Raw genomic sequence first — 15207 nt, forward strand, 5'->3', positions numbered from 1 at the left:
CATTTCTCTAATAATTAGTGATGTTGAGCATCTTTTCATGTGCCTCTTGGCCATCTGTATGCCTTCCTTGTGAAATGTCTATTTAGGTCTTCCGCCCATTTTTTAACTGTATTGTTTGGTTTTTTTTGCTATTGAGCTCCATGAGCTGTTTGTATATTTTGCAGATTAATTCTTTGTCTGTTGTTTCATTTGCAAATATTTTCTCCCATTCTGAGGGTTGTCTTTTTGTCTTGCTTATGCTTTTCTTTGCTGTGCAAAAGTTTTACGTTTAATTAAGTCCCATTTATTTATTTTTGTTTTTATTTCTGTTACTCTAGGAGGTGGGTCAAAAAGGATCTTGCTGTGGTTTATGTCTAAGAGTGTTTTTTCCTATGTTTTCTTCTAAGAGTTTTATAGTGTCTGGTCTTACACTTAAGTCTTTAATCCAGTTGGAGTTTACATTTGTGTATGGTGTTAGGTAGTATTTTCATTTCTTTCTTTTACATGTAGCTGTCCAGTTTTCCCAGCACCACTCACTGAAGAGGCAGTCTTTTCTCCATTGCATGTTCTTGCCTCCTTTGTTGTAAATTAGATGCCCATATTGGGTCACAAATCAAGCCTCAGAAAATTTAAGAAAATTGAAATCGTATCAAGCATCTTTTCTGACCACAGTGCTATGAGATTGGAAACGAATTACAGGAAAAAAACTGTAAAAAACACAAATACATGGAGGCTAAACGGTGTGCTACTAAATAACCAAGAGATCACTGAAGAAATCAAAGAAGAACTTTTTAAAAACATAGGAACAAATGACAACGAAAACATGATGACCCAAAAACTACGGGACACAGCAAAAGCAGTTCTAAGAGGGAAGTTTATAGCATTACAATACTACCTCAAGACACAAGAAACATCTCAAATAAACAATGTAACCCTACACTTAAAACAACTAGAGAAAGAAGAACAAAAACCCATAGTCAGTAGAAGGAAAGAAATCCTAAAAATCAGAGCAGAAGTAAATGAAATAGAGAGAAAAAAATATATAGCAAAGATTAATGAAGCTAAAAAGTGATTCTTTGAGAAAGAAAACCCAATGTCAGTAGAAGGAAAGAAATTATAAAGATCAGAGCAGAAGTAAATGAAATAGAAATGAAGAAAACAATAGCAAAGATCAATAAAACTAAAAGCTGGTTCTTTGAGAAGATAAACAAAATTGTTAAACCCTTAGCCCGACTCATCAAGAAAAAAAGAGAGAGGATGCAAATCAATAGAATTAGAAATGAAAAATGGGAAATCACAACTGACACTGCAGAAATACAAAGGATTATAAGAAACTACTACAAACAACTCTATGCCAATAAAATGGACAACCACAAAGAAATGGACAAATTCTTGGAAAGGTACAATTTTCTAAGACTGAACCAGGAAGAATTAGAAAATATAAACTGTCCTATCACAAGTAATGAAATTGAAACCATAATTAAAAATCTTCCAACAGGGCTTCCCTGGTGGCGCAGTGGTTGCGCGTCCGCCTGCCGATGCAGGGGAACCGGGTTCGCGCCCCGGTATGGGAGGACCACCATCACCCTGATACCAAAACCAGAAAAAGATATCACAAAAAAAGAAAATTAAAGACCAATAACACTGATGAACATAGATGCAAAACTCCTGAACAAAATACTAGCAAACAGAATCCAACAACACATTAAAAGGATCATACACCATGATCAAGTGGGATTTATCCCAGGGATGAAGGATTCTTCAATATACGCAAATCAATCAATGTGATACACCACATTAACAAATCAAGGGATAAATACTACATGATCATCTCAATAGATGCAGAAAAGGCTTTTGACAAAATTCAACACCTATTTATGATAAGAAAACTCTCCAGAAAATGGGCATAGAGGGAACCTACCTCAACATAATAAAGGCCATATATGACAAACCCACAGCAAGCATCATACTCAATGGTGAAAAACTGAAAGCATTTCCACTAAGATCAGGAACAAGACAAGGGTGTCCACTCTCACCACTACTATTCAACGTAGTTTTGGAAGTCCTAGCCACGGCAATCAGAGAAGAAAAAGAAGTAAAAGGAATACAAATTGGAAAAGAAGAAGTAAAACTGTCACTGTTTACCGATGACATGATACTATACCTAGAAAATCCTAAAGGTGCCACCAGAAAACTACTAGAACTAATCAATGAATTTGGTAAGGTTGCAGGATACAAAATTAATGCACAGAAATCTCCGGCATTCCTTTACACCAACAATGAAAAATCAGAAAGAGAAATTAAGGAGACACTCCCATTTACCACTGCAACAAAAAGAATAAAATAGCTAGGAATAAACCTGCCTAAGGAGGCGAAAGACTTGTACTCAGAAAACTATAAAATACTGGTGAAAGAAATCAAAGATGACATAAACAGAGGGAGAAATATACCATGTTCTTGGATTGGAAGAATCAATATTGTGAAAATGACTATACTACCCAAAGCAATCTACAGATTCAATGCAATCCCAATCAAACTACCAATGACATTCTTCACAGAATTAGAACAAAAAACTTTACAATTCGTATGGAAACACAAAATCCGAATGGCCAGAGCAATGCTGTTTGAAGAAATTTGTATAGAGGTATAGAATTTGTAATTTTTCCATGTGTATATATTATTTAAAATATACATTATAAATAAATACAGCTTGCAAAGTGATTCTGATCTACAGCCTGACTTGAGACCCACTAAAGTAAATCAGTGCGTCTCAGACTTTAATGTGCACTTGAATCATCAGAGGGACTTGTTAAAATGCAGGTTCGGACTCAGTGGGTTTCGGGCGGGGGCTCCAGATTCTACCATTCTTATAAGCTCCCAGGTGACACCAATGCTGCCGGGTCCCAAGTACCACGCTTTGAGGGATGCAAAGTTAGGAGCTCCAAGAGATAAGAGAGGACTGTGGGTTGGAAGAGCTGGTAGAGACGTTCCACTGCACGTGGGTGAGCTTTAATGGAGAGGCAGAGCGTATTTCACACATTGGGATCCTAATGGGATTCTATGTAGTAAGTATCATGGTAGTGGTAGTAATAACAGTTAAAATAGGAGAGTGGTAAAAGATAAGATTACAGGAAGTAATTAAAGGCCAGCTGTGAAGGACTGACTGCTAAAGAGTTTAGTTTTAATTGTATTTTGTAGATAAGAGTGAACCATTGATTTTTTTTTTGAGAGGAAATCCATGTAACATACAATTAACTATTTTAACAACATTGTGCAACCACCACGTTTATCTGGTCCTAAAACTTTTTCATTACGCCAAAAGAACACCCCAAAACCATTAAGAAATCACTCCCCATTCTGCCCTCCCCCCAGTCCCTGGCAGCCATTAATTGGTTCTCTGTCTCTATGGATTACCTATTCTGGATATTTAATATAAATGGGAATCAAATAATATGACTTTTGTGTCTGGCTTGTTTCTCCTGGCATGAGGTTTTGGAGGTTCATCTGTGTTGTAGCATGTATGGGTACTTCATTCCTTTTTAGGTCTGGACAATATTTCATTATACGGATAGGCTACATTTGTTTATCCATTCGTCTGTTGTTAGACACTTGGGTCGTTTTCACCTTCTGGGCGTTGTGAATAGAGCTTCCATGAACAATGGTGTACAAGTGTTTGGTATCTGCTTTCAATTCTTTGGGTATATACCCAGGAATGGAATTGCTGAGACATATAGTGATTCTACGTTTAACTTTTTGAGGAACCGCCAAACTGTTTTCCACAGTGGCTGCAACGTGCAAGGGTTCCAGTTTCCCCACATCATCAACTGTTGTTATTTTCCAGTTTTTTAAATTATTATTATTATATTCAGCCTAGTGGGTGTACAGTGGTATGCCATTATGGGTTTGATTAGCACTTTTTAAATGACTATTGGTGTCTTTTTGTATGTTTGTGATTTGTGTACCTTTTTCAGAGAAATGTCTATTCAAATCCTTTGCCCATTTTTAATTAGGTTGTCTATCTTTTGGGTTTTTTTAGTTGTAGAGGTCTTTATATATTCTGGATACTAGACCCTTATCAGATATATGATTTACAAACATTTTTTCCTATTCTGTATGTTGGCTTTTCATTTTCTTGATAATGTTTTTTATGCACAAGAGTTTTTCGTTTTGACAAAGTCTAATTTATCTATCTTCGTTGTTGTCATTGTTGCTCAGGCTTCTCGTGCTATATCTAAGAATTCACTGCCAGCTCCAATCATGAAGATTTACCCTTATGTTTTCTAAGATTTTTATAGTTTTATCTCTTAGGCTGTTGAGCCATTTTGAGTCAATTTTTGTGTATGGTGTGCAGTAGGGGTTCAACTTCATCAGAACCATTGACCTTTATTTGTTTTGGTTTTTAAATTTTTTTTTAGTAGGAGAAATAACAGTGGTTCTCAACCCTAGCTGCATTAGCATCCCCTAAGGAACTTCTAAACATTTTAATGCCCTGTCTATACCCCAGACCAAGTCTACCATCATATCTGGATGTGGGCCTGAGCATCAGTAATTTTTAAAACTCACCAGGTAATTCCAATGGGCAGTCACTGAATAGGGTGACCAGTGACCAATCATCTTGTTTTGTCCCTGTGATATTGTGATTTATAATAAGAAATATATATTTGATCTTGGTCCCCATTCCTGGCACAAAACCCTTGGAATTTCCTAAGCGATTAAAGATATCTTCTATTATATTAACGAAGTGACCCTAGGTCACCTAAGGGTGGGGGCTGACTGCCAGGGGAACCAATCCTGTAATTAGATGGCTGGAAATTTCAGCCTCACCCCCTCTTCTCCTGGGAGGAGAGGAGGGCTAGAGATTGAGTTCAGTAACCAGTGGTGAATGATCTAAGCAATGGTGCCTAGGTAATGAGGCCTCCACAAATAAACAAAAGGATAGAGAGCTTCCGGATTGGTGACCACATGGAGATTTAGGGAGAGTTGTGCACTTGGAGAGGGCATGGAAGCTCCTTGCCCTTTCCCCATGTCTTGCCCTATGCATCTCTTCCATCTGGCTGTTGCTGAGTTACATCCTTTTATAAAAAACCAGTGATTCAGGAAGTAAAATGTTCCTCTGAGTTTTATGAGCTGCTCTAGCAAATTAATCGAACCCAAGGACAGGATTGTGGGAACCTTCAATCTTTAGCATGTTGGTCACAAGCACAGGTGAAAACATGGACTTGTGATTGGCCTCTAAAGTATGGGGACTGAGCCCTTAACCTGTGGGATCTGACGCTATTTTCAAGTAGATAGTGTCTGAGTTGAATTGAAGTGAATTGAACTGAATTGCAGGACACCCAGTCAGTACCCACCGAGAACTGGAGAACTGATTGGTGGTGTGCAAAAAACACACATTCAAGCTTGGCCCTGAAGGCTTTCCTGGGACATGAGACTTTCAGTGCTAAGACCAGGAAAGTCCTGGGCAAACAAGGGCAAGTTGGCCACGCTGATTTTACTGGAGTTTGGAACTTATTTAATGCAAGTTACAGATACAGCCCAGTCCTGTTAAACAGCTGTGCTTTGGAACATTTGACTCTGTTTAACCTGGAGGTACATGGGGATTTGGTTTCTCCATCATCTCTGTGCCCCTCCCCCCCAGCAGGTTTAGGTCATGCTCTCTTGGTCAGAAGACACTCAAGAGAACCATGAATACACCTCTTTACCCCAGAGCCGCATTCTCTATTTCTTCTCCATCTCTGGCCAGCAGACCTCCCCTCACCATGGAAATGAGGGAGCCCAACCCACATCCCCCCAGAAAATTGCACTCCCACTAACTAGCAAGATTTTCTTTGAGTGAAAAGGTGTTCCCATACACTTTACATTAAGCCAGTGGTTCACACACCCGAGTCCGCATCAGAATCACCTGGAGGACTCGTTAAAACACAGATTCCCACACCCAGTCCCCAGAGTTTCTGATTCTGTACATCTGAAGCAGCACCCAATAATTTGCATTTGTAACAAGCTCCCAGGTGATGCTGGGATGCTCCTGGTCTAGGGACCACACTTTGAGAACCAATGCATCAACAGAAAGAAACCAGTATTACTATGCGATTCCTCTCCAGAACAAGAGGATTTAAAAATTCACGCAGGCAAAAAAAAGCATGCTTGGTTGTTTCTTTCTGGGGAATTTCTGGACACAACCTTCTGTATCAAGGGAACCTGCCACTCCTCAGGTTGAATGCTCTGGATCAGAGCCGGCCAGACAGTGGGTATGGGGAGCTTAGAAGCAGCAAAGTTCCCTCAAGCTGATGGTCACTCACCAAGGGAGGCACAGGCCTCATTTAAAAACAGCTGGTGTCCCTGTTCTGAGGCATAAGAAAATCATGCCTGAAGCTTCTCTCCATTGGGAAGGAAAGCAAACGTGGTTCCCTGTTCTTCATACTGGCCTTCTCTTGCAGCATTAGCACAGCAGCTGAGGGCTTTAGCCACCCAAGGCCACTTCCCCAGGCCTCAGAAGCCAAGCATCCTGCCTTGTCACTTCTTAAAAGGCACGTCTAGAATTTAAGGTCATGGAAGGCTCTCAAGCAGAGCAAAGTACACGAGGGTTGAGCGCCCTGCTTGGGAGAGTCAGCGTGTGGTTAGAAAAACACAGGGTGGGACTTCCCTGGTGGCGCAGTGTTTGAGACTCCACGCTCCCAATGCAGGGGGCTGGGGTTCGCGATTCCTGGTCGGGGAACTAGATCCCATACGCATGCCACAACTAAGACCCGGTGCAGCCAGATAAATAAATAAATAAGAATAGTTTTAATAAAAAAAAGAAAGAAAAACACAGGGCTCACCACCTCCCACCTCCTGCCTCCCCAGCACAAGATAAAAACTGTGATCTAGCTCAATCTCGGGTCGTCGGGGCTCATCTCCATCTCTGGGGCAGAGAAAGCAAAGCATTCTTTGGCTGGGCCTCCTACATCAGAATCTCCCAGAGTGCTTGTTATAAGCGCCAGGCCTGCTCCATAATTACGGGATCAGAGTCTCAGGGAGTAGAGGACCTGAGCGCTGCCCGTTTTTACAAGGTGCCTAGTGATGGTACACACACACTGGTGTAGAAGAACCCCGGGAACACTCCAGAGGAAATTAACTACCTCCAGAAGTGGCATACTCCACTCACCTGAGGCCACTGGCAGGAGAGATCCCGCAAGTGGGAGGAGCAGCTGGGGCCAGAGGGCACAAGAGGGGAGAGGTCAGTGTCTTTGCAGAGAACTGGGGATGGAGGGCACATGTTTGTGAAGCACATTGAACTGCTCTTTTGAAATAAAATTAAAATCACATTGAGCTGCACAGGCTATGATTTGTACACACCTCTTGGATACTATTCTTAAATTAAAAGCTTGCTTAAGAATAAAACAAAAGAAAAGTTCATTCGGGGCTGCAGAGCCCCTTACCTGAGCTTTGTGTCTCCTGAGCTTGCAGCTTCTTAAAGGCCTCCCTCCACCCAAGTGCGCTGCTGCCGGCCACCCTCCTCCTCTCTGGCAAATTAAGTCCTTTTGACCCAACCCAATCAAACAAACCTGGTGCAATACAGGAGCTCTCAGAGGAATGTTGTAAACAAACTGCGAAGAAACAGAGTATATGGATTCAAAGAATTCTTAGGTGTTCATAACTCCACCTACAAACCCACTCGCCCCCAAACAGTCGTTCTTTGCTGGGAGTGTTGGGTCCTCCTTCTGGCAGGTTGCTCTGGGTTTCCCAGGTGACTTGTCTAGTGTGACTGAGTCCGGGAGGACACCCGGACACCTAAGGCAAGGCTCTGCTTGTAGTTTCATTTATCCCTGTGTACGTTCTTGAACAAATTCTTCCCCCTCTGGGAAGTCGTTCCCTCTGTGCTAATGCCCTGTCCCCGATGGGGACAGTTTCACCGTCACCACGACCCTGCAGCTTGTCTCCGTTGCCATGTTGTGGTCTTACTTGGTCTTCCTGAACAGACATGGATTTGGGGTGACTTAGATGAGTCCTGTGCTTTATGCTGACTCCCAGATGCCTTTGCAAATTTAAATCCTCTGACTCAAAATATTACGTTTATCGTCAATAATCCTTTAACTTATTAAAGCCAAAATCTATATTATGAAGGCCAAAATTACATAATACTTTGATTTTATCTGTAAAATGCAGGGAAGAAACTGTTAGATTTGTAACAATCCTTCCAACACTGAAGGTATTAATGATAATAATATTAGTAGCTACTATTACTGGACACGTATATACTAGGCACTATCCTTAGCATTTTGTATACACTGCAGGAGAGCCTGTTTAGCTGACCTCTACTTAAGCAACTTGTCAGGTTAACCGTATTCTGCAGGCCCTCCGTGAACGGTACCAACCAATGCTTGTGGCTGACAGTGCCCACTGATAACTTCTGCTCCATTAGTCCTCATAGGCTTACCAAGAATCAGTTTATGACAGCTGTACTTGTTACTGTAATTGTGAAATTTAAATATTATAGAAACTGATGAAATAGGAGTATACAAAGAAAGGAAGTTGTTTCTGTGAAAGCAAAATTGAATATTTTGGAAGGATTCAACAATGGGAAGCTGCTAAAAATAACTGCTGTCCAATTAGGATTCGTGTGGACAGAAGTTTGGAAACAGTCTTAATAATCTGGAATGATTTACTAGAATTGGGATGATCTTACAGAAAGTGATTTTACATGTGTCTTCCCAGAAGCCTTTATTTTTTTTTTATTTTTTTTTTTAATTTATTTTTTTTTTGCAGTATGCGGGCCTCTCACTGTCGTGGCCTCTCCCGTTGCGGAGCACAGGCTCCAGACGTGCAGGCTCAGCGGCCATGGCTCACGGGCCCAGCCGCTCCACGGCATGTGGGATCTTCCCGGACCGGGGCACGAACCCGTGTCCCCTGCATTGGCAGGTGGGCTCTCAACCACTGCGCCACCAGGGAAGCCCCCCAGAAGCCTTTAAAGTCTCACTACACTGACAGAAACCAAAACTAGAACTCATAGATGAAGTATTATACATGTGGCTTGTGCAAGAGAGACATATCAAAAAAATGCCCACTAGAGGATCCATGTTCAAAGAAAAGGCCATGGCCCTACATTAAAGATTGGGAAATTCTATATTTTAAGGTAAAATATTGGATTACGTATCATTTTTTTATAATTCACTGCTTTAACCAACTTCTTCCATAAGCTCTCTAAAATCCAGTCCCAATCTCTCAAATAAGAGGTCTTTTCTGTACTTCACTTAACCTTTACAATCATCTTGAGAGGCAGGTTTCCTTACACCCATTTTAGAGGAGAAACTGGGGCTTAGAGTAATGCAAACAACTCACCCAAAGTAAAATAGCTAGTAGTGGCAGAGCGGAGTTCCAGACTCCAAAATCTATACTTTCCATCACTATGTTCTAAACCTACATCCAGCTCCTAGACGGTGTCCTGCGTGCTGACCAGGTAAGGATACACGGCGGAGACACTTCATCCATACCTTCCCTTCAGTCCCCTCCCATCTAAAGCTCTTAATACACTGATCTTAACATAACGATCTATAATCCATCTATTGATTATAGATGGATTGAAATAGTTTGTGAAAAGAAAAAACGGCTTCATCAACATTGCCTAGTACATTTTTACAAAGAGAACGTCAGCTCTCTGATACAACGACCTGAGTGACATTCCGCAAGGGACTGGGGAACCCAAGTGAACCTTAGCCTCTTCCCGCCGCAGCCCGGGCCGCCCCAGCCAGCAGCCGGCCCTTACCTGCGGCGGTCACGTGGTGAAGAAGCGCGGTTTGGCCGAAGCTCAGGTCCTGGGCGGCGCGGAGAGCGGCTGTTCCGGGGCAGCAGCCAGATGGGATGAGTCGGGTCAGTTTTCCCAGCCCTGAGTTCCTAACATAGAAGAAGGGAAATGAGAAGGTGAAGCAGGGTCTGTTCAGGATAACGGGTCAGCGCAGAGTGTTGGAAAGAGAGACTCATATGAGGAAAAAAAAAAAAATCAAAGTTAGGTGGAATTGAAGTGGGGGAGGGAACTGTCCTCTGATACCCACAAGGTTGTTCTAGGTGGGAATAAGCATCCCTTGTGCCCTTTACTTTGCCAAACTGTGCTGAGGTGTTTTTCCTCCTTTCCTATGCTGTGTTTGCCCCTTATTGTCCCTCATTCCGAGTCCCACCCTCAGTTTCTAAAGAAAAGACTGCAATTCTAGGGTCCTTCCCCTGCACCGAATGAAAGGGCTCTGCCCAGCACCGTTCCCCGTGAGACCACTAGATGGCGGCATCACTCAATGGACCGGTTCCAGGCGGCCTCCGTACCCAGCAGCCGCTGCAGCGCTTCACTCCGTAATCCCTGTTGGAGCAGCTTTTAATCTCAGGACAGGACACTGTGCTCCAGACCAAGCAGCTTCATTGTGACTGATTGGTGTACCACCAGCCAAAGCTTCAACCGCTGAAGCCCCTTCCAGCCCAACAAACACCATAGGACCTGAAACGACTGATTTAAACTCTCAACAATTTAAATGATTTATTGCGAAAACCAAACCAAAAAAACCTGGGTACTTGCAGATTTGGGGAGCTTCCTTCCCCTTATCCTTCCCTGGACTCTCCATCCAAGTGCGAGAATCCATTTACCAATCATTATTTATTGTCTGGCTCTGTGTTGGGTGATGTGGGCAATGTGTCCTGAAAGGAAAAAGTTATATTTTCAAAGCTCTAGGAGCTTATTGTTATGCTAATAGGTAATGTTCATTGATTATTTCTATGTGCCAAACATTGGGATGAATACTGCATAGACTATCTTGTTTGATTCTTATGTTAGTACTCTTATTATGATCCTCATTTTCATAATGGGGAAATTGAGGCACAGAGATGACCTTGCCCAAGGTCACACAGTTAATTAGTGGCAGAGTTAGAATTCACCCACAGGCAGGCTTATGTCAGAGCCTAGACCCTTAGCCACAATGCTAGGCAGTGGGCAAGTTTGGGAAATCTAACTAGGAGTCAGATGGGCAAATATAAACCAGAGAAGTACATCAGAGTGGAAGGTTGGAAGAAAAAAGCAGAGGGATAGAAAACCAATGCCCTGAGAAAATAAGAATGAGGCTAAAACAAAGCCCTCTTTGGGTGCACAAGGGCACCCAGGTGACTACTGAGAATGCAATTTCAACAAAGAAGCTAGACTGCAGAGCTCAGGGGCTATGTGGAAAGAGGAAATGGAGGCATCTTGCTGCAAAAGGAGGGCAATAAATAGACTAGAAGAGACAGCAAGGTCAAGGAAGGCATTTCGGTTTTGTTGTGTGGTTTTAAAATAGAATAAAGCTTGGGCATGTTTGAAAACAGTTGCAACGGAGCCCTAAGAGGTGGGTAATGCAAGCAGTGAAAAGCGAAATAGGAAGAGCTGAAGGGAGGGATCAAGGGGACAGGGGACAGGGTTAGCTCTGGGGAGGAGGGAGAGAGATGCCTCCTCTTTTTATCTGAAACTGGGAGACAACCACAGAGATGGAGATCCATCAGCGTGAAAATGAAAAGGATGAGCAAGTTCAATTCATCCAAATCAGCCTCCGTCTTCTCAGTAAGACCAGAGTTGGGTTATCTGCCAAGAGTGAGAATAAGATTGAGGAGGTCATATCCTTGCATTGAACTAATCCGTATAGTGCTTAGGATGACCAAAAAGCAGATAAAATTAAACCAGGCCACAGAAGCAGCTGGAGAAATAAAATCTGTGCTGCAAGTATAAGGATTCTCTGCCAAGTCTCACTGGTAACTCAGGACTGAAATCCCCCCCATACACACCATGGACAGAAATACAACGGATAGACTCTTAATAACCCCTCGTGTCTAAAGTTTCTTTGTGTTCAAGTGTTGAGACATTTTGCAGAGAAATCATGTCTTCCTCACTTGCCAAATGGGAAAACAAAATGGCAGACAAGTTTTCCTGGTTGGCTTAAGGTCACAGAGAAAATCAGGGCACAACCAGAATTGGTACCCAGGAGACTTACTGATCCAAATTCAGCTCTATTAAACACTTCCCACAAAGGACACAGCTAACAGCCCCAAATAGTCCCAGACACAGCACAAACTTGGGAAGCATCCAGACCAGGACATGATGCCAAAAGAACAAAGGTTCTCCTAACATGGCCTTAGGACACAGCACAGTTCTTCTGGGAATGAGAGGGGAAGTCTCTCTGATAATTCGATTGCAGCAGATTGATGGGCTGATGACATGATGTCCTTCACATACCATAATTATTTAATTTTATTGTTTAACAACCCGGTTTTCACTCTCAATTAATATTTCCTTATTGTCAGAAGTGCAGGGGCTGATGCCACTGGAAAAAAATCAAAAGAGGGTAATTATTGAGTCTGCATTATTGATGAAAAGGGCAACAGGCAGAATTAATCAATCAGCAATTCACCTTTGATTTAGACTTGGGAAGTGAAGCAATCAACATGGCTTGATCTCTAGTGTCAGGATTTTCAGAAGCCCCTCCTTGTGCGTAGTCTCATCAGGAAACTCTGTTAAAAGGAATGGTTTTTCATTTCTTCCCTCTCATCTTCTTTCAGGAACTACCCCCAGGTCAGGCCAAACTCTGTCTTGATTTTCACTTCTAAAAAGAAATCAAATTGGCTGTCTGCTGAGCCACTAATTGGGAATGCCAACTTCTCACTCATTCATTCCTTGTTCTTCAAATGCTTATGGAGAGCCTACTTTCAACAAGGCAGAGCGTGCGTCAGGTGGCACTGTGCCCTCTGGAGACCACTGGGAACGCAGGTGAGATATGGTCTCGGTAAGGGCCGGCCGTAGAGAGGAGGTGACAAAGAGCAGTCCCCCAGGATAACCTTCGTATAAAAGAAGGTGCATCAGCACCTGGGCTTACTGGTTTAGCAGGGAGAGGCAGAGAAGAAAGGCAAAGGCGTTCCGGGAGACAGGAGGAGCACCTGCGCGGGGCCCCAGATGGAGGGCCCTGGATGAGCCGGGGAACCTCGTGCCCCCCAGACTCTTCCACGAGCCCCCAGCACTGATGGGAGCCCAGAGCTGCCCGTGGCAGGCGGACACCCCTTGGGAAGCTCTTCTCAAACGTCACCTGCCACCCTGCCCCCCGTTCACTTCCCACTCTACTACCTATCTGGTTTATTTTAATATAAAAGCAATAGTCTTTTTGTTTCAAATCTTTGAGAATAGTAGATGCCACAGGGAGAAGCGCCGGGCTTTATCCCTCTTCTTCAAATACCCTCAGGCACAGAGAAGCAGGAGCCTATGAAGTCTCTCCAGTTCTACAAATTATGAACAGAAAGCCGCTCTCCGCCGTTTCCTTATCCAGCCCACCGTCCAGCTGTCCTGCCTTCTGTTTTCCTGACTATATTACTTGGCAGTCTTTATTAGTACCAGGATGCGAGACTATATTTCAAACTCTTCTGTAAATAGCCTGCAGTGATCTCTGAAAATGCTTCGCTACTCACTTGACCCAGGAAGCTGACAGAATCATGCAAATCGAGAGGTTCAAATCTCCATGTTCACTGCCCAGACCACCAAAGTGTGCATATCTAAAAAAAACCTCCAAGTCTCTGAAAGATGTCACTTTGCAGAAGCAATGTGTGCCCCTCCATCGTCACGATGGCGGAATGCCCAGGACAAACGGTGGGGCTGGCACAGCATTGGTGGTCCCTAAAGAGTGCTGAGTTGTTTTCTGCAAATGCTTTAACATGCAGAGAGTAATGCTGAACTTAAGTGCTCTGATGTCAATTCTGTCTGGGCATTGAGCTCATCCAGGTGAACAAAGCCCCAAGATGTGCCTCTGGATTTACAGAGCTCATGGTCCGATTCACCCCTGCGTGAACTCCCTCTGTCACCATCCAGGGAGCCTTAGTGAAAAAGGGCAGATTGTTGCACAGAAAAAAAGATATCCCAGAAGAAACTGAAGAAGCAAAAACTTATGGTGCAAGAATAAATTCAGCATTAAACAAATGCAAATAAAAGTAAAAAAAAAAAAAAAAAAAAAAAGAAGAAGAAGTTCAAGTTTAAGCACCTTTCCTATCTGAGACATTAATTCACACCATCACCAACACCCCTACTTCCAAAAATTAACCATAAACGTATATAAACATTTTCCAGCCCAACTGGTTAAATCTGTAGCAATCAATGTTTACAAGGTTTAGTAGAATCGGTTGAATCCAGAAAATGTTCTGTGCTGTCTTACCTGAGCTGGGTGCTGAGGCTTCTGCCTCAGGACTCATCCTGATGAAAGGCAAAGTGATTACCCCCAGGAACGCCGCTGTCCTTTAAACAAGCTCGAGGCCGGCTGTAAGCTGCATTTTGTCCTTGAAGATGAAACATTAAACAGATTAGAGTTTTATAACGAGAGGGAAATACATAATAACACCTTTTTAGGCTATCTGCCCTGATAGTTGCTAGAGATTCATTACAGACCATGCTGTTTTGCAAAGTTTGAAGATTCTCATGTTAGTTTCCTGTTTCTGCAAGGGCCCAGGGAGAAAGCGACGCGAGCTTCATCCTAGAAGAGAATTGGATCAATAGACAGCACCGTGAGAGGCAGATCAAGACCACGGACATGACCACGTGTCATCTTGTCCCTGCTTTTAACATCCCCAAGCATTCTCATGCTCTTTGTCACGTTGTACCCCACAATCCTAGGAAGGGGGTCATTCTCACACCTCTTTGACAAGTAGGGCAACTGAGGGACAGGCAGAGTGAGCAGGGGACTTGCCCAAAGTCTCAAAGCTGGTTGATGGGGCTGGGCTTCCTCTCCTGCTTTGACCAACCAGAGTCATTGGAGGGTTTGGCCACTCACCTCTACAGGTCATTCTTACTCTCTATGGTCTTCCTTTCTCTCAACCTTGACCTTTCCCCACCTTGGTTTCTTCCTCCCATCCCTCACCTTCCTTGTCTCCATTTTCAGTTTGCTGTGGACATTGCTTCACACGTTCCTTCCTCCTCAATGAATCGGTCTCAGGATTGCACTTACTTTTCCTTCAATTTTGCATTTACAGTAGAATCCAATAGAATTCCAGTGACTGACAAGTGTATAGGCATTTTATGACAATGAGAACGATGTCAGGCACAATTTGACCGACAGAACAGTACATCTATGTCCAAAAGTGCCCTATAATGTGTACTGGATTAGAAATCCAGGCTATGATTGGGACAGCTGACTCTTCCTTGAGGGATTGGAGAAAACTACAGTAATAGAGCACTCTTTCATATAGCCCACAACAGATGTATTTCAACAATTCCAT

At 43.0% G+C, this 15207-nt stretch overlaps 1 protein-coding gene across 1 annotated transcript in view; it reads right to left on the reverse strand.

Moving 5' to 3' along the window:
* The window catches only part of MRO (maestro), a 24209-nt gene extending 9971 nt beyond the window's left edge, over positions 1 to 14238 (reverse strand). Inside the window, exons 1-3 of the mRNA XM_028480479.1 lie at positions 14151 to 14238; positions 12369 to 12468; positions 9722 to 9849 (exon numbers count right to left, since the gene is read on the reverse strand). Of these exons, the coding sequence (XP_028336280.1) occupies positions 9722 to 9849; positions 12369 to 12404 (164 nt within the window). The 5' untranslated portion in view covers positions 12405 to 12468; positions 14151 to 14238. The remainder of the gene's footprint in view (positions 1 to 9721; positions 9850 to 12368; positions 12469 to 14150) is intronic.
* Between the last annotated feature and the right edge of the window lie 969 nt (positions 14239 to 15207).

This window comes from Physeter macrocephalus, chromosome 19 (assembly GCF_002837175.3).
Source record: "Physeter macrocephalus isolate SW-GA chromosome 19, ASM283717v5, whole genome shotgun sequence".
Classification (NCBI taxonomy): domain Eukaryota; kingdom Metazoa; phylum Chordata; class Mammalia; order Artiodactyla; family Physeteridae; genus Physeter; species Physeter macrocephalus.